We start from the raw sequence: 20,211 nt of genomic DNA, 5'->3' as shown, positions 1-20,211 counted from the left end.
GGGGGGGTGGGGTCACGGGGGGCGGCCCGAGGGGAGGGGCCGCGCTGCAGTCGCTTCGCACCCCTGGCCCGGGGCGATCCCCGCACGCGGCGGGCTGGAGTCTCGGAGGTGACGTGAGCTGGGAGCGGACGGTCCCTGAACCGCCCCCGCCCCCGCCTGTATAATGGGCCGCGAGCCGCCGCACTGATTGAACCGCTGCTGGGAGATGCTGCCGGTGCCGCATTACCGAGGGGCGGGGAGCGCTCGGCCGCCGCGCCCTGAGCCGCCGCAGGACGCGGCGAGGTTGGGGCCGCGCTGAGCGTGGGGCGCGATGGCCGAGGAGCCGGCGCTGAGCCCGGAGTCGGTGCTGCGGTTCCTGGCGGCGCGGGGCGGGCGGGCGCGGAACGCGGAGCTGCTGGAGCATTTCCGGGGCTGGCTGAGCCCGCCGGAGCCGGAGCGCCGCGCCCGGGCCCGCCAGCGCTTCAAGGAGCTGGTCAACGCCGTGGCCACCGTGCACCTGGAGCCCGGCTCCGGCGCCAAGTACGTTCAGCTGCGGCGGCGCTACCGGCCCGCGGGGACCCCGGCTGCGGACCAGCAGGACTCGCCACCCGGTGACCAGCCTCTCGATCCCGGCGGCAGCGAGGCCGCCGCCCCCCTCGATCCCCCGGCGGCGCCCGGGCCCGAGCCGCTGCCCAGCATCGCGGACGCCGCCCCCCTCGATCCCCCGGCGGCGCTGGAGCCGCTGCCCAGCATCGCGGTGACCCCTGACGAGGAGGCGGACTCGGCACCGCGGAGCCGGGACTCCTCGCCTTGTCCCGGGGGGCAGCCGCGGGAAATCGCGCCCGCTGCCCCAGGGAAGTCGGACCTCGAGGATGGGGCGCTCCAGGGAAAGGGCCCCCCCAGCTGCCCGCAGCAGCCGCCTCAGGCGGGGAGCAGGAGCGACTTGCCCCGGTTGGGCCAGGCGCCCCCGGGCGGCGGCAGGAAGAGGAGCTCGCGGCGCAACGTGCCCCGGGGGCTGCAGCCGGGGCACGGCGGGGAGGAGCCGGTTCCCCCTGCCCGGCTTGTCGAAGAGGAGGGGGCCGAGGCCGGTTCCGGCTCCCCTTGCTCGCCGGGCAGCTCCGGCGGGGGCGCCACCCCCAGGTCCAGCCGCAAGAACTTCCGCGAGTTGATGATGGGCAGCTCCCCCCAGCTGAAACGGAGCTTCTTCCCCGGGGCCCCCCGAGCCCGCGGCGGGGACTCAGACAGCGCCTCGCTGGCCTCCTCCTCCGCCGAGGAAGAGAGCAGCGCAGGGAGCTCGGTAGCGCTGGACCCCCTGGAGCACGCCTGGATGCTCTCGGCCGCGGACGGCAGGTGGGAGAGCCTGGAGGGGCTGCTGAGCTGCGAACCGGGGCTGCTCTCCAAGCGCGACTTCATCACCGGCTTCACTTGCCTGCACTGGGCCGCCAAGCACGGGCGCCAGGAGCTGCTCGCCATGCTCGTCAACTTTGCGCACAAGCAGCGGCTGCCCATCAACATCAACGCGCGCACCAGCGGCGGGTACACGGCGCTGCACCTGGCCGCCATGCACGGCCACCTGGAAGTGGTCAAGCTGCTCGTGGGGGCCTACGACGCAGACGTGGATGTGAGGGACTACAGCGGGCGCAAGGCCTCCAACTACCTGAGCCAGAGCACCACGGAGGAGATGCGGAGCCTGGTGGGGGCCCTGCAGGAGGAGGGCGAGGGCGCCGTGGGCAACGGGAGCGGGCGCTGGAGGCTCTCCAAGGTGCTCCCCTCCAACCTCATTGCCTACAGACTCTCCCACCACCACCAGGGGCAGGGCGAGGAGACTGAATCCGGGGAGGGGGCAGCAGCCCTGGGCAAGGGCAAGGAGATGAGCAGGAAAGCCTCAAACAGTGGCAGGATGAAACCACGGCTCAACAAAATCCGATTCCGCACCCAGATCATCCACACTACCCCCTCTTTCAGAGCGGAGGAGGAGGAAGAAGAGGAGCAGGAGGAGAAGCCACTGAAAACGTCCTTCAAACTCAGACCTAAATCCAATGTCTTCGGATAAGCAGGGAGACAAGCAGTATCTAAATCAGGGGTGTGACGTGCTCCTGAACCCATTGAACATGTAGTGCAGAAGAGAGGTGGTGTTTGCAGCTGTGTGTGAGTGACCATCCCTCATCCAGACTCACGCGTTCTTCGGGAGATAATGAAACTCAGAAGTTAAAGCAAAATATTTTGTTTTAAGTGTAAACATCTGCAGGGCTCTTGGGATTTAGCAATTTCCAGAAAATAGCTGCTTCAAGCCAAGCAATGGGGGCTCCCCATACTTAAGAGCTATTTCCTTGCAAGTACAGCCAGGGGCAGTGGGTCTGTAAAGAAGTACTGGGTATGTAAAATCTGTGGGCCTCCTCTTTTTAGAAGCTAGGCATCAGGGTCTGGAAACATCTATTTATACTTGGTTTTAAAGTGAGTTGGAGAGGAGACAAAAGAGAGAATTCAAAACTTTACATTTCGGTACTATATACAACTCTTCATGGACAGCTATCTATTTAAGTAGGATTTTGTCAATACATTCATGTATTTTTAAAGTCTCTCTTTTTCTAATGGCAATACCACATGATTAAATAGTTAAGTACAACACGTGACCGGTGTCAGGATTTCTGTAGACATTTGGGCTTCAGTCCTCAAAGACTTAAGATCAGTCTTAACTTTACCTGTTCAAATGACATAATTCAAATACGGAAGTCAATGGGATGGCTTACAAAAGGTATAGTTAAGCATGGTGTAAGTCTTTGCTGCTTAATTGAGGTACTACTGAACTCTAATAGAGTTGGAATGCTAATGCAGAATATAGTAGCGTGAATGAAAGGTCTTTAATTTTTTATACATTCAATAACTGCTAATTAAGTTCTGTATCAAAGCAATTTTACTTTTATAATCACTGTGAACTCTCAAATACTAAATCTAGTACCATATGAGTTATTGATCTTTGGTCTGTCTTGCCAACACTACACTAGAGTAATAGCAACACATTTACAGTTGATTATCTTTATTCATGTAAAACTAAGTAATTATGCCATACATCTCATCCAAAAAAATCTCATGCAACAGCATCTATACTCCTTTTTAAGGAAAAGTGATCTTCATAAAACTAATAAGATATTGAAATGCAATAGTACTGTTCTATGCATTCAATAATTTGTGTGCTGTAGTATCTACTAGCTCCTTCAGTGTAGTATATGCCAAAATGCTTACAAACTGTGGTAGGGTGAAGGACCTAGGAACTCTTTTCTAAGGCCACCTGTGTCTCTGTTTGTTTGGTGTATTGAGTAAAAGCTGCTTAATGAGACTTTCTGATTATTTTTTTTTAAAGTAGTGGGGGCAACATTCACATTCTGACTCTCTAGTAAAACTGATTTAACTAAAAATCAAATCTTTGTTTTTTGTAAGACAGGAAGGATTTTGAAGTTTCAAACTAAACAAATGTACTGGAAATTCCCAAAGTAATTGTTTTGGAAATTCTCCACCTCAGACAGGTCTATTCTAAATTTGTTCTATACAGTCTACAGAACTTTATTGGTTTCTCTGCTGTTCAGGTCAGTAATTCCTGCAAATCTTGGAAGGCATAGACTATTTTAACATAAGGTTCTTCAAAAAGAGCTGCATCATGGATGCAGCTGGCCATTGAATCATCTGTGCATAAATGTCAAAATGCTGCCAATGAAAAATGCTTCTAAGTTACACTTTCTTGTAATGTATGTGCATATTTGTAAAATCTTACCAAGAGTATATGACTTTAGAAATGCATAAAATCTAAATCTGAGGCACTAATTAACTGCATGCTGCAAGGGCTAGAAATCTGTATATTAGGGGAGTTGCTCCTGAAAGATCTGTGCTTTCTCGTGTTGACAGCTTTCTGCATTTTGGTTGCAATAGCATGAGTGCCTACAATAGATAAAAAGAAAAGGAGTACTTGTGGTACCTTAGAGACTAACCAATTTATTTGAGCATAAGCTCTAAGGTGCCACAAGTAATCCTTTTCTTTTTGCAAATACAGACTAACACAGCTGCTACTCTGAAACCTACAATAGATGTGGGGGAGAGGACTTTGCCACAGATCACTTCCCAGTATTTGCATGACTGTTGACCTTAGTAAGCTATGATAGTCACATAGGTAGGCAATTAATACTATGCCAAACTGTTACGAGAAAAAATGACCTTGATGAGCAGTTTAATCTATTTTATACATTATTTAGGTTCAGGTCATTGTTTTTGTTCAGAAACACTAAAAATCATGGGGAGGTGTTAATTTTATAATATAAAATTCCATGTGCCTTCACTTTTGATTGTACACTACAAACATGGGTATATTCAGTCCTGAAAAGCACTTTCGTTCATATGCATATGGGGCTAAGCTAACAGTCTGCCCTCAGCCTTTTCCTGCCAGTATAAACTTGGTGCAACAAGAACTGGATGTTTCAAAGGGGGAAGTGCACTTGAGAACTAGGTACTTGCCCCTTCTACTTTCTGCAGTAGAGAAATATAATCTTTATACTAAATTTTCTGTAAAGCAAGCTGAAGGTTGTTACATTTACAAGATTCTAGCTTGAGGCTCCTTGAGCACTATATTCCCAAGTGAGCACACATTTCCTGCTACTACCTATTTCCAAATCTTGACTGTATTAACCATTAGTGTAGCAGTTATGAAGCCTTGTGTAACTTTCATTTTGACTGAGTCAGGTGTTGAGCTTTTCAAGTCTAGATCTGATAAAGAATTGCACAAAATATAGAATCTTGAATTGGTATTCTGTTGGTGATAGGGGAAATTCTTTAGACTGAGATCTTGGACTACTGCAGCACTCTTCAAATTGTGAAGAACCACAATTTGTGGGAGAACCAGTAAAAATTACTGAAATTGACAATTGGTAAATGTGCATCGCGATGTAATTCACAGTTTAGTTTTAATTTGATACGTCACAACACACTAGTAAATGTAATATGTCTACAAAAGTAATGAAGTCTTAGTGGTATGAGACCTTCCCACAACACTAGAAAATCTGAGTTGTGGTGGCACACGCTATTGGTACACTATGGTGAGTAAAAGTGCAAAATTAGCAAGGTTCTACTGTAGTTATTCCAAATGGCTAGCTAATCAAATTTCTGCTTGTGCTATCGGACTAAAGACTCTTATTTCACCTCTTGGTTTTCACATTCCACTCCTTTTATTTGAGCTAAAACAAGTTTCTCTGTGGGGAAGGTTGTTACTCTTGATACCCTTGTTTCAGGATATTCATAGTCTACTGGTACTCTTAAATGTATGTATTTGAATTAGCAAATATATTGCTGAGGAAGATGTGAATTGAACTAAAACAATTTGTATGGTACAAAAAACTGTAGCACTTACTAGTCATTTTTTTTAATGGTACACTTGAAATATTGAATGTTTATCCTTTATTCAGTTTTTATGATAGTGTGATGCAGCAAGCCTGTAACTTAACCATTTGATCACTTGTATTGCATCTTTGCCTGAAATATTAGAGGCCTGGATGCCTTTCAGTTTTTAATACAAGTTTTTTTTTTTATGGGTGTTTATCTGAATGGATATTTGAGCGAAGAATCTGAAGAAGTCAAACTTTAATTTTACTGAAATAAACAAATGCCAGTGAGTTGTGTTTTGCTTTAACTTATTTGTGTTTGTACACACAATTAGTATATACTGTGTATCAGTTTGCTATTTTCAGATTGGTCTGTAGAACTATTACTATTTTTTTTGCTTTTAATCACCAAGATAACTGATGGGATATAACTCTTGAAGCACTAGCAAGTGGTGGGGAAATACAGTCTGTTCTTTGTAAGACAGTAACAATTTTTGCTGGCTATTAAGTACTCTTGAATAGTTCACTTTAAAGTTCATCAAAGTGCCCTTGAAGTTATCCATGCTAGATAGGACTGGCCTCTTAACTGCTGCCATGAACCTGCTGTTTCTGTGCAATCAAAACTGACTTTGGAAGGACAAATATACCTAAATAATGGTCCCGATCCTAGATTCTCGTAGAACACAATACCAAAGTAATAGACCAAAGCTTGTTCACTAAGCCTGTCCAACACATTCATTAATAGGAAGTACATTCCGTTCATGTATCAGACTGAGGTTTTCAGTTTGTGTAAACTCTTTTTTGTCACTCTGGATAATCTGTATATGCACATATAGTCATGCTACTAGTAACTGCCATATCTTCCCCATTTGCTGATTTTAGGGCTCAAGTCCAGATGAAGGAGCAATGCTGGTGACTGTGAATACCATCTCTGTTTCTAGTTCACTCTTCTTTGCGCTGTTTTTCCTTCTCCCCATAATGGTCTGTTGGAGGTGAGACAATTGGTTAGCCAGCAAGCCTGCCACTTTCTTCCTTTGTTTACACTCGAGGGGTGAAGACTGCTCTTGTAGTGTGATGGGTACAGCTGTTCTCCTTCCTGAAGGATAAACGAGATGTGATAGCTGATCTGATCTTGCTAGGAGGCCTTAACCTACCCTTTGTTACGGTTATTGGGTTGGAGGAGAAGTAGGTGAGGCCAGAGCACGAAAGTGTTAGTAGTTTTTGTAGGAAACTCTTGCTGGGTAGAGCTACTTTGCCCATCTCTAGTTCCCGCTACCTGCACAACTGTTGGTCCTGCCAATCCGTCTGTTTTCCTGAACAGAAACTTTAACAAGTCCAATAGTGTGACTTTACATGATATTGCTAGCTATAAATCTGATGTTTGTGGGAGTTTAACCTAATCTTTGTGACAAATGACAAAGATTAGGAAACTAAATACATCCAGATGCTTTCCTTTTCTCTATCCTTGCCTTGTCATAAACAGCTGGTATTCCTTACCCTCAGATGTACCGGTGAATCTACCTCATTAGAATGCAAGAAAGTGTGAAACAGTGCTTGTATATGAACAGTGTGGTTTTGTTTGGGAGTAGGGGAAATCAATGCAATTAAACTTAATTATGGGGATTTATTGCTGATAGCTCTATTTGGGGAAATATTCTTGACCTTGGGGCATATTTGCAGACAACTTAAGTTTTACTTTTGCCTTTGCTTCGAAATGTTGAGTAGGGTCATATTTTAGGGTTGTCTCACCAGATTAATTGAAGGAGGGGAGGAAGGACAAGAGTAGGCCTCAATTTGTGTTTTTGTCAAATGTGGTCTGCTGTATAAATTAAGGGGTTAATATGGGAAATGTTATAGAGACTAAACTAACCAACTTCTGCTTAAAACTTATGTTAGATTTGATGATGTCCCAAGGTAAAGACTAAAGCAGCCCATGTTTACCAAGCCTTTTTGTCTTAAACATAGCATCTGAAACTGTTTTCACTCCTGCAGAAAACTGTGATTTTAATATGGAGAGAGATCTAACTTGCTGAATACTGTTACAAAAAAATTAAATAGCATGTTTGCAAATATTGTGGAAGGTAAGGTACTTCTAGACCACTTTTAAACTGGTTTATCCTTTCACTTAATTCCTACTTCAATATAAGTGAACTAATAAATACAAAGAAGATTCTTAGTAAGTCCAATTCAAATCTAATTTTATTACTCTTGCCAGCATCTTTCAGTAGAGTCAACCATACTGCAGAAGTCTGAACAACTCTTCTGCATTTGGTGTGGTCATAGTTGTTACATGATATTGTTACATTAAATGTATTACAATGAAGATCTGGGTTACAAACTGCTTTCTGAAAAGTCCAACTCAAACCAGTGCAACGTTCCTCTTTGCTACAGTCTTAAAACAAGTGTGTTACCATTTTTGTGCTTGTGAACATCAGCTAAATAAGTGACATGTTTTATCTAGAACCACTTATGCTACAGAATTTTTAAAAGTTGCTGTTAAGCTACAGCTGACACTGTAGGGATGCTTTGTCTAGCACAGTTAAGGCTAAAGAAAACCCCTACCAATGACTATTTTAAAAAAAAAAAAATCATACAACGCCTAAGCTTTTGAAATGTAACCAGCCACATCTTGCTGCAGCATCTTTTTCTTCCAACCTTTTTGGAGTAAATAGCTTTTTATCTTGTACATGCTTTTCCATGTGTCTAGTTCGGTAAAGAACTGGGATCATCTTAAAAGTTTGCAGTTGACTCTTTTGTGACTTAGTGGCTAGAGCACTGGAATGGACTCAAGACCTGGGTTTTATTCCTAGCTCTCCTGCTGGCTGGTCCTGGGCAGGTCACTTCACCTCTGTTAGTTTCCCCATCTGTAAAATAGGATTAATGACCTCCTTTGTAAAGTGCTTTTGAGATTTACTGATAAGTGCTACGCAAGAGCCACCTATTACAACTTTTCCTTCAGTCTGCATTGTGATCTTCATAGTCTGAATACAAATTGTTTGATTTTTTTAAGTTGGCATTTCCTTGACTGTTAAAGGTTTGTGGTACATTCCTGAAGCACCCTTAACTACCCTTCAGCACCGTTTTTGTCTGAGCTGTGGTTTTCTCAGTTCTCAGAAAGCAAGGTCTATCTGTACTGAACAAATATAAAAAGTTAACAGGTTTTAGGGGGTAGAAATGCAAACAGATGTTTCAGATCATAAAATCTCAGGGTCAGTAATACTTAAAACAAACTTATGCTCCTTTAGAAGTTTATGGGGAGAATGCAGAACACTGCACATCAGTGAACCAGTATCAGATTAATGTTTGGGCCTGGAAGACACCTATCTCTAGGAACACAATTTGTTATCTCAAAATGACCTGCAACTGCAAGTTCAGCCTTCCTCTGACTCTTAAGGGTCAGAGGGACATGGCACTGGTCTCAGTTTCTCTTGAACTTTTTGTAAGTTTTTATTTTAGCACCAAACCAGCCCTTTCACCTGGGGAGAATATCTCTGTGATGACAATCTCTCTTCTCACTCTGTAAGCAAGGATGAACTAAGGTCATTAACACTTCATGAGGCTAAAGCTTTTTTTTAAACATGTCAGACATCAAAAAGTTAGGGGTTTTTTTTCCATTTCAGAAATTGATTTTAATTGCACTTAGAAGAGACTAACGCTATTCTTAATTAAAATGCAACTCCTTCAGGGCCTGAACTCCCTGTCTGTGAAAACGAGTTGCCAAGGCTGTAGGTAACACAAGTCTTACCGAAACTGATTTTAGCTTACAGACAGATTTCCCCAAGCTGGCAGCATTTTTCTTCCAGAGTAATTTCAAGTGCTGAGAAATAGCATTCAAACTAATACAGATCTTTAAATGTGAGTGTTTTACCTTGCAAAGGGTAGTCATCTTTCATAGAGATCTTCCTCAACAATTTAATGAAAATATGTCCACTTACTGTGTCTTTTGCTACTGTGATTGGAGTACAAAGCACAACACTTCTATATTTTACCTATAAAAATCTCTATGGGGTAATTTTACACCACCTATAAGGAATCAGTATTAAAGGTGTAATATAGACACATACAAAAAGTGGAATTTCATTGTATTAGACGTATGGTCTGGATTTTCTAGTGCGTGTTTCCCCACAGCTAGAGTGGGTAATCTTTGTACTCTCTAGGGAAGCAGATGTATGCAAGAGTGGGAAGAGTCACCCCACTGCCACCTGGAAGGCTGCCACCATTACTAAATTTTCCTGAGTGAGAGTAGTAACATTAAATCTTCTCTGGGCTCCCTCACAGCCTGCCTGGGAACAGTGTGGACTTTGAATCTATTCTTCTCCCTGGCCTCTGTCCCAGCAGAAGAAAGTCATTTACTACTACACCCCTGCACTATGCAGACTCTTCCTGGAAGTGTGAATCGGGCTCAGCTGTGATGTTGAGCCTCTTTTCCTCAAGTGAGCTGTAGCTCACAAAAGCTTATGCTCAAATAAATTGGTTAGTCTCTAAGGTGCCAAAGTACTCCTTTTCTTTTTGCGAATACAGACTAACACAGCTGCTACTCTGAAACCAGTGTTGCTTCAGAAGGTGATCATTTGGCTGACAGAACAAATGATTAGCTGGATATAACCTGGTGGGACCTAATATGGCTTTATGTAGCAAAAACATTGAATTAGACACAAAGGGCAGTAGACAGTGCTTATTACTATCTTTTTTTCCTAGCAATTTCTTCCCTTAAGGTTAATTGAACTTTCCTCACATACATAAACTGGAACAATTCTTTTTCTTCAGGGAAAAAAGCTTGCTTGCCCAATTGGTTTCTCCAGGCTTGCCTCCCTCAAATCTGTTGTAAGACCTCAGTCATTTTCTGTACTGCTGCTCCTAAAATAGTGAGAACAGCAGACTCCGCTTCTAGCCCTTTGTTTTACAGTGATCAAGAACCACAGTCACCTGCACATCCACCAATGTGATATATGCCATCATGTGCCAGCAATGCCCCTCTGCCATGTACGTTGGTCAAACTGGACAGTCTCTACGTAAAAGAATAAATGGACACAAATCAGATGTCAAGAATTATAACATTCATAAACCAGTCAGAGAACACTTCAATCTCTCTGGTCACCCAATCAGAGACATGAAGGTCGCTATCTTACAACAAAAAAACTTCAAATCCAGAGTCCAGCGAGAAACTGCTGAATTGGAATTCATTTGCAAATTGGATACTATTAATTTAGGCTTAAATAGAGACTGGGAGTGGCTAAGGCATTATGCAAGGTAGCCTATTTCCCCTTGTTTTCCCCCCCTCCCCCCCTCCCAGACGTTCTGGTTAAACTTGGATTTATGCTGGAAGTGGCCCACCTTGATTGTCATGCACAGTGTGGGGAGAGTGGTCAGTTTGGATGAGCTATTGCCAGCAGGAGAGTGAGTTTGTGGGGGGGGGGGGTGAGAGAACCTGGATTTGTGCTGGAAATGGCCCACCTTCATTATCATGCACATTGTAGGGGGAGTGGTCACTTCGGATGAGCTATTACCAGCAGGAGAGTGAGTTTGTGTGTGTAAACCTGGATTTGTGCTGGAAATGGCCCACTTTGATTTTCATGCAGGTTGTAAGGAGAGTGGTCATTTTGGATAGGCTATTACCAGCAGGAGAGTGAGTTTGTGTGTGTGGTTTTTGGAGGGGGTGAGAGAACCTGGATTTCTGCAGGAAATGGCCCACCTTGATTATCATACACATTGTGAAGACAGTGGTCACTTTGGATGGGCTATTACCAGCAAGAGAGTGAGTTTGTCTGTGGTGGGGCAGAGGGTGAGAAAGCCTGGATTTGTGCTGGAAATGGCCCAACTTGATGATCACTTTAGATAAGCTATTACCAGCAGGAGAGTGGGGTGGGAGGAGGTATTGTTTCATGGTGTCTGTGTATATAATAATGATATTCTGCAATTTCCACAGTATGCATCCGATGAAGTGAGCTGTAGCTTACGAAAACTCATGCTCAAATAAATTGGTCTCTAAGGTGCCATAAGTCCTCCTTTTCTTTTTGCGAATACAGACTAACACGGCTGTTACTCTGAAACCAGTCACACTTTAGTCACTCCTTTAGATTTTTCTTGTGCAGCCAGTGTCACACTGTCTCGAGTTGCTCATGATCATGAGTACCCACCTCAGGGCTGACTGTCAAAAAAAAAAAAAAGGGCAGACACCCCAAACCATGGATGTGTTCTATAATTACATTTCACCAAATGTGAATTTCTGGCTCACTGTATCAGTCTTACAATATTACCAACCCCAAATGTTCAAAAATCAGGCTCACTAAATATCATGAGATTATGTAAAGACAATAGATTTGGTGTTCTTTTTATTTACCTTCTGCTTTTTGAGCTTTTAGGGTGTACTGGAGTCACATTTTGAAGCTTTCTCCACAGCCACAAGAGCTAGAAACTTACTTTTTCTTTAAGAATGAAGGCTGAAATCATCACATATCCACTTGACTCGAGGAGCTGGGACTCTAAGGAAAACAATTATCATGAGCCTCATGACAAAATCATGAGAGTGGCATGGGGCTAGGATTCATCTGTGAATTTGGCCCACTGGGTGGATCATTAGCTTCCCTGGCCCAGGCTGGGTACTGATGGGGAATGCAATGTGAATGCTGATGCTCGCTCGCTCGCTCGCTCCCACCACCACCCCCAAGACCAATCACTTACCCCAGGTCTATTGGTACCCTAGATCTTATACCTGTAATAAACTATTTAAAGGTTTATTAGCTAGGAAAAAGGAATGAGTTATTTACAGGTTAAAACAAGCCCACATATACACACAAATAAATTACCATCTAAATCCTAAGAGTGACAGAGATCTGTCAATTCAAAGCGTCTTTCAGGGTAGACCAGGAGGCAGCCGCTGGGGATCTTGTGCTTCAGTTCAGAGTGTGTGGCCCTGTCAGAGTTCAAACAGCCAAAACAAAGGAAAATTTTCCTGTGACTTTGTTTTATTTCCTTCATTCAGCTTCCAAGTACACAAGTTGAGCTTCCTTGCACGTAGCATTTCCCAGGTGTGGGTAGGGCCGTTAACCAATCCTTTGTAGTGCAATATTCCTTGATGGCCCATCTGATTTTGATAGTCCTGCTGGATACCTGGTGGGGGGGTCAGGAGAGAGCAGATGATTCCAATGCCTGAGTTCACAAGTTCAGAGCAAACATTTTCAAAGTTATAAAGCAAAACTTATTTCCTTATAGCATGGAACACAGCTATTACAAGTAAGATTCATGCATGCAGTAATTTACAAGCATTTCAGAGTCTAAAAACTAAATATGTTTTTATAAGACTAATCTCTATTTTATTCAAAACTAACATACAGGTGAGCTGCTCTAATCTCCATCTACGAGTTTGTCAGTTTTTAGCTTATGCTGGCAGCCTAGGCAAGAGCTGGCATCTGGTGTGTCGGCATCATACAAGCAACTTCCTTCTCCTCCAACTTGCTGCTCAAACTATTTGACTTCTGCAAAACCTGCCACTGGTGTACAATTTCTGCTTCACCTCCAAACTTCTACTATTCATGTACTATATGTGTATGAACTATCAAGTGCTCTAAACTGTGAGCAAAGAGGGAGTTATGCTATGCCTCCACTTATCATTGTTGAATGGTAGGGTGGGTGAGTTGGAACATACAACTTTTTCATTAACTAATCTATTATTTTCATATTGCCAGTGATAAGGGGGGAGGACAAATAGGAAGCAACTGAGCAGAGAAACAACCCAGAAATCTTACAATAAAATGAATCACATGTAACCCCCACAAACAGTCTGGCTCTCTGTCTCCACTAGTGACTGACCCTCAGATGTTTAGCAGTCGACTACTGCCTTTGAACTAATGGAACTCAGTCTTTCAACTCAGGTAGTAGAGGCTTGTGGTTTTAGATCCAGATGTACTGGGTTCAATCCCTGTTATCAGTGATTTACCTAGGTGTGTCATGTTACATCTACATCATGATAAAAAGAAGAAAGCTTGGAATATCTAATCTATATACTATGTAAAGAATTTCAGGAAAATCACCACATTATTTCCTGTATGTGAGCCTATTTAAAAAAAAAATGTATGCAAGAAGTAAGGGAAGGGGGGGAGCGGAAAGTTTTTTAAAAAAAAAGTTAGGCCTAGGTGTTCCCTCCAATCTACAGGCAATTAGGATACTTTTTTTCTCTTCCCAGCCCCCCATATGATTTAAATTGAATAGATGAATTCCTAAAGCCAGGAAGCCACATTCATCCCTGGTAAAAATCCACATTAATAGAGTTAGGATGAATTTGTCCTAAGATTTAGATGGAAATTACAGCCAGATCATTTATTTTATTAAGCAAAGGGTGAGCTCATGAATAATTTCAATATAATTACCATAAATCAGTGCTCAGAGCCAACTGTAAATGTTTACATTACAGTATTTTATATGAGAAATGAATACTGTATATGATTCTGTTGATGCTTAGCCATCACTTATTTTAGCCTCCAGACAAGCAGCCGTGTTAGTCTGTATTCACAAAAAGAAAAGGAGTACTAGTGGCACCTTAGAGACTAACCAATTTATTTGAGCATGAGCATCCGATGAAGTGAGCTGTAGCTCACGAAAGCTTATGCTCAAATAAATTGGTTAGTTTCTAAGGTGCCATTAGTACTCCTTTTCTTTTTATTTTAGCCTATTATGCTACTAGAAACACTAAGGCCAGTGTTTTCAAACTTGGGTGCCTTATTTGGGCACTTAAATTGGAGTTCTAATTGACTTAGTCACAGAGTTTAAGGCAGAAGGGACCACCAGATCATCTAATCTGACACCACCCCCCTCCCATACACATCACAGGCCACTAAACCCCCAACCAGTTACCCCTTGAATTATAACCAATACTTGAATTAGACTAAAGTATTACAGCCCTCTAGAAATGAAACTATTGTGTGGAAGTTGTATGTCTTACATACCTCTGAAAATTAGGCTACTTAGTTAGAGGTGCCTAACCTTAAACCCAAATTTGGGAAGACTTGGCTTAAGATCATACAAAAATAGCAAGCTATGACTTTAAACATGACCAACAATTTTAAAAGCATCCTTCCTTCCACACCCTTCAAATTGAATTCCTAAGACAAAGGAAAAAATGTAAAACATTCTTAAACGTGCTTGTTTGCACAATGACAAAGCAGTAGGAGGAACAGCATCAATATCCTTTTAATCACCGAATTATGTCCCAGTGTTTCAATGCAAAAAACTTTCTTAGGGCCTGATTCAACTCCCATTTAACTCTATGAAAAGACTCCCATCGACTTCAGTGGAAATGGGATTGGGGCCTTAATTCATTCTGTAGAAGTGCAAGAGTGGTCTCCTGTCTCAAATTCTTTCTTTCTCCCCTTCTCTCTCCTTACAGCTTTACTCTCAACCTTTTTATAAACTATCTACTCACAGAAGCTCATTGTAATAAATTTTTTAAAATGTGTGAATCTACTGATTAGTATACATGAGAGGAAAGCTTTGATTGCCTTTTAGAGATGAGGGTTGAATTTCCCCACATGGAATTTTGAATAAAGGAAGATTAATTGTAAACTGCAGTTGGTGGGAATTGGACTTGTGCCCTTGTGCTCATTTATGATCTATGAAGCTTTTTCCTGTTATTCCCTTGTGGACTTTGCAGCTGAATGAAACACCAGTACATTTGACATCACAGACACCAAGGAAGTGAAGCCTGACTAGCTGGGAGTGGAGTGGAGGTAATTTTGTGAGGCTTTTTTAAAAAAATGTGTTTTTTGTTTTGTTGTTGTTCACACTATTACTACTTACGGGGTAGTACCTAAAGGGTACATCTCCAAAGCCTGCAGAAGTGAGCCTCCCAGCCTGGGTCATCGACCTGGAGTTATGGGGGTCATGGTAGCGCTCTAAAAATAGCTGCGTAGACAGCACTTTGAAGCTGCAGCTCAGGCTCTGAAGCCCCCTAGGCTGCAGAGCCCAAACTTCAGTCGACGCTTCAACTTCAAAGCACTGTTTACACAGCCCTTTTTAGAGCCCCACAACCCCAAGTTTGTTGTCAGGGGCTGAAAAGCTTGCTGGTGAGCAGTTTAGACACACTCCTAGGTGTCCTAATCAAGATTGGGGCTCTGCTGTGTTAAGTACTGTACAAATGCCAGGGAAGACACTGTCCCCAACCCCGAGTTTTGTAGCTGAGACAAGCAGTGATACAGATTATGTAAGAGAAATGTCAAAGGCGTGTAACTTTTATCCTCCATTCCATTCCCCCTCACCATACATCATCACTGTCCTGATGCCCCTGGCAATTTGTTAGTCTCAAACATCCTCCTTCTCTGTTGGCCTCTCCACAGACATAGCTTCAGGCCCAATAAGGGGGAGGAGGAATTAGTTACAGACTTGCCAAAAATGTCTGTGGTAAAGTAGACATGATAGGGTAAAGTGGATTAGGCAGAGTATCATAGGAAATGCTCCACCTGTGATTCCTGTTCTAGTCAGTGGGACTTCTCTCTCTTTCTCTAGTGCACGCGCACACACACTATTGTGATGCTGTACAATCAAGCAGCAAGTTCCTAGCATGCGGTCATAGAATCATAGAATCATAGAATATCAGGGTTGGAAGGGACCCCAGAAGGTCATCTAGTCCAACCCCCTGCTCGAAGCAGGACCAAGTCCCAGTTAAATCATCCCAGCCAGGGCTTTGTCAAGCCTGACCTTAAAAACCTCTAAGGAAGGAGATTCTACCACCTCCCTAGGTAACGCATTCCAGTGTTTCACCACCCTCTTAGTGAAAAAGTTTTTCCTAATATCCAATCTAAACCTCCCCCATTGCAACTTGAGACCATTACTCCTCGTTCTGTCATCTGCTACCATTGAGAACAGTCTAGAGCCATCCTCTTTGGAACCCCCTTTCAGGTAGTTGAAAGCAGCTATCAAATCCCCCCTCATTCTTCTCTTCTGCAGACTAAACAATCCCAGCTCCCTCAGCCTCTCCTCATAAGTCATGTGCTCTAGACCCCTAATCATTTTTGTTGCCCTTCGCTGGACTCTCTCCAATTTATCCACATCCTTCTTGTAGTGTGGGGCCCAAAACTGGACACAGTACTCCAGATGAGGCCTCACCAGTGTCGAATAGAGGGGAACGATCACGTCCCTCGATCTGCTTGCTATGCCCCTACTTATACATCCCAAAATGCCATTGGCCTTCTTGGCAACAAGGGCACACTGCTGACTCATATCCAGCTTCTCGTCCACTGTCACCCCTATGTCCTTTTCCGCAGAACTGCTGCCGAGCCATTCGGTCCCTAGTCTGTAGCGGTGCATTGGATTCTTCCATCCTAAGTGTAGGACCCTGCACTTATCCTTATTGAACCTCATCAGATTTCTTTTGGCCCAAACCTCCAATTTGTCTAGGTCCTTCTGTATCCTATCCCTCCCCTCCAGCGTATCTACCACTCCTCCCAGTTTAGTATCATCCGCAAATTTGCTGAGAGTGCAATCCACACCATCCTCCAGATCATTTATGAAGATATTGAACAAAACCGGCCCCAGGACCGACCCCTGGGGCACTCCACTTGACACCGGCTGCCAACTAGACATGGAGCCATTGATCACTACCCGTTGAGCCCGACAATCTAGCCAGCTTTCTACCCACCTTATAGTGCATTCATCCAGCCCATACTTCCTTAACTTGCTGACAAGAATACTGTGGGAGACAAGAATACTGTGAGAGACAAGAATACTGTGGTCCTATGAGTAGACTTATTTTTGCTAAACAGAATGGTCCTTTTACAAAAGTTTACCAGTTAAATACTTCAGCCTTGTCTAGACTGGAATTTAAAGGTATTTTGTTAGGCCATGTCTACACTAGCTCTTATGTCAGCAAAACTTTTGGCACACGGAGGGGGTGGAAAAAACCCACCCCAAGCGACATAAGTTTTACCAGCATAAGTGGTAGTGTGCACAGCGCTATTTTGGGGAGAGACGCTCTCCAGCCAACATAGCTACCGCCGCTCGTTGAGCTGGTTTTGTTATGTCGACGGGAGAGTTCTCTCCAATTAGCATAACACGGCTGCCAGAGCACTCTTACAGCAGCACAGCTGTATCCGTACAACGGTGCCGCTGTAAGCTTGTAAGTGTGGACGTAGCCTTAGCTAGCACATTCTAGCTAACATATTGTAAAGGTCTAGAGTGAGCAAGGCACTACATTCTTTAACATGTGCTAAACTAGTTGAATTAAAGCTCAGCAGAGAGCCCAGGCTTCAACTCAACCAGCTAGCATGTCTGAAAATCTACCCTGTCTTGTCTACACTAGACCAGGGGTTCTCAGCACAAATTTTTTGGTGGTCTCCGAGTGCGGCCACCAACTCTTGCTTGTAGCCGCTCTCACGCTTTTTCCTAAAATACTTAATTAGCTTGAGGGAAAACAAATAAATATGCACATAGACACAGCCAAATCATTGTAATTTATTTATTGCTAGCAAGTAAGTCTGTTGTGAAAAGTGATATTAACAAACATATAAATATCACTTTTCATAGCAGACATACTCAGCCCCGGCAAGCCTGGGGACAAATTAAGCCCTGGATGGTGGGGCCAAGGGAGGCAGTGGGGGCCTAGAGCCTGAGGCCTGGTGCCACGCATCTGGAGCCAAGGACTGGAGCCTGAAGCCCCGCAGCCAGAGCCTGCCATCCCACCACCCCAGGGCTGAACCCCAAAACCTGAGCCCCACCTCCCATGGGAAGGTGGAAAACCCACTGGGTGCCTGCTCCTACAGCGTTGTGCCACAGGTGTCTCCAAAGGGTGGCAGGGCCCAACCTCTGCTGGCAGCCCCAGCAACCAACACCAAGGCAGGGCATCCAGGAGCAAACAGGGAGGGGGCATGGCCACTACTTTGCCTCCCCCGCCAGCCCAGTCCCTGGTGGCCACACTTGAGAAATGCTGCACTAGACGTTTAGGACGTGTTATCTAACCCATTTTAACAACTCACCTTTAAATCTTGATTTTGATAAAGCTTAAATTCTACAGTGACAGTACTATAGAAAGGCTAAGACGCTCTGCCTAACACACTACTACTTACAAAAACACACAGTTGGGGAAAAAAGATCTTCGAATCTTTAACATCACCTCCATTCCTTCAATTAAGGGATAAGACAACTCCAAATCCACATCTTTGCATCCTTCAGCTGAAACCTTCAACAAAAAGCGAGAACATGTAACACTTGAAATTCCTTATTTTCTACATGGTGGGGGCAGGAGTCAGTAGGTAGGGGGACATATTTAAAAGTACAAAGAAGTATACGACCCCAAATTTGTTCCCTTCTGCAGATCACCTTTTAGAAGGGACAGCCTTGGTTGTAAAGATACCATCTCAGCTATCTTACAGATAGAATCTTTTAGAAAAATTCTTCATTGTGTTATTGTCAATAGTTTTGCTTATTTTTAAATCTACCACTTTCAGAGTGAGATTTTATTGTAAAGGGTATATGCGATCACTGGAAATAAAGTGAACCCAAACCAAACCCTTTTTCTGAGATTTGGAAAATTTCAATTTTTAAAAAAAATGATTATTCCATTTTCACATGCCTCTGTACCTCCAGTTATTCCAGGACTGGAACCAGAAGTGTTGAAATATTATGAAACAGTCTGTTCTTGTGATACTCCTGACTTGACCAGAAAAGGGATGTGAGGGAGAGGGAGATGGTTCCCACGAGATTTCCAGCCCTATTCTAACAATCAAAGTTGGACAAGTTTTAGATAAGTATCCAAACTTTAGGATGCTTATACAAACTGAAACCAAGATGTTGAGGTTAACTTGTCATTGGTTAACTATGTCATTGGTAGATTGCGGGATCCTTTCAATAATCATTTGCCAAGACAGCAGTGAGGAGAAAGAGATTTTGAGATGAAGTAGTATTGTCTAGCTATTAGAACAGACAATGGGACATCAGGACCTCTGGAGTCTATTACCAGCTCTTCCACTGGTTTGCCAGTAACAAAAAAAAGAATTTGGCCCAAAGCAAGGTTAACACAACATTTTAATGTATTTTTGTTCATCTCTTTTCTCTTCTATGTTATATAGATTCTTATACTGCCCTCATCACTGTAGTATCTGAGTGCACTAAGTGATGTGACCAGTACCTGTCACATATGCATAATACTCTCTCACCTTCTCTCCTTGGGGAGAATTGTGGGTATTTTGTTTTGGGAGGCTTTTGTCATTTGTTTTTTATTTTGACAATTGAAATTCACCTTTAGTTACATAGGCTAATGCTTCCTTATGCACTAGTAAACAATCTCAGTTATATGACCACTCGTTACAGTGCTTTGTCTTTAGATCTGTGAGAAGAAATGGCCAATTTTGTTGTGTGGATTGTAAAATGCACAGACCGTGAGGTTCCATTGTAGCAGTAACAGTACACTGCCCTTCTATGGCACCTTGCATCTGAGGTCTCAAAATGCTTTATGAACATTAATGAATTGCCTCTAACCTGTCTCATAGGGGTGTTAAATATTATTACGCCCCTCGCTTGTGTTCAATGAAACTGAGGCCCAGAGAAATTAAACCATTTGTCCAAATTAACACAGGAAGGCTGTGGTTGAGCAGCAATATAACCCGGGTTTCCTGATTGCCAATCCTGTACTTTAACTACAAAACAATTTGTCCTGCCAAATTATTTATTATTCAAACCTACATCCTTAAAAATGAGATTCATGTGGGACTGTAATATTTGCTAATTTTAGAGCCTTTCCATAATATATATAACAATTATCACAGTTTCTCCACTCCCAAGAATGGTAATACTGCATTGGCTATAAGCATCTTTGTTTTTTTCCTCCCACACTGTGGCTTAGAATGACAATGTGGCAATTCACAAATCAGTGGGTGACAGTAAA

The 20,211-nt window shown here is 43.5% G+C and overlaps 1 protein-coding gene and 1 long non-coding RNA gene across 3 annotated transcripts; one reads left to right on the top strand and one right to left on the bottom strand.

The window, feature by feature from the left end:
- Nucleotides 1–82: 82 nt before the first annotated feature.
- Nucleotides 83–5,633, top strand: SOWAHC (sosondowah ankyrin repeat domain family member C). Its single transcript, XM_027826273.3, has one exon. The coding sequence runs from the start codon at nt 311–313 to the stop codon at nt 2,030–2,032; it is 1,722 nt and encodes a 573-aa protein (XP_027682074.2). The 5' UTR covers nt 83–310; the 3' UTR covers nt 2,033–5,633.
- A 6,135-nt stretch (nt 5,634–11,768) lies between these two features.
- Nucleotides 11,769–19,991, bottom strand: LOC119565211. 2 transcript variants are annotated; one of them, XR_005223851.2, is made up of 4 exons: nt 18,395–19,991; nt 16,972–17,022; nt 12,149–12,452; nt 11,769–11,824 (listed from the first exon to the last, which is right to left on the bottom strand). It is a non-coding gene; the product is annotated as an uncharacterized LOC119565211 (long non-coding RNA). The 2 variants fall into 2 exon arrangements; XR_005223852.2 differs by lacking the exon at nt 16,972–17,022.
- Nucleotides 19,992–20,211: the final 220 nt, after the last annotated feature.

The sequence above is a fragment of the Chelonia mydas genome, chromosome 1 (genome assembly GCF_015237465.2).
Source record: "Chelonia mydas isolate rCheMyd1 chromosome 1, rCheMyd1.pri.v2, whole genome shotgun sequence".
Taxonomy (NCBI): domain Eukaryota; kingdom Metazoa; phylum Chordata; order Testudines; family Cheloniidae; genus Chelonia; species Chelonia mydas.
Note: the sequence above shows the minus strand (reverse complement) of the source record. Positions and strands in the feature narration are given on the sequence as shown.

Bases quoted from the DNA above. Each gene is read 5' to 3' on its own strand.
- SOWAHC (XM_027826273.3), top strand. From the start codon at position 311: ATGGCCGAGGAGCCGGCGCTGAGCCCGGAGTCGGTGCTGCGGTTCCTG.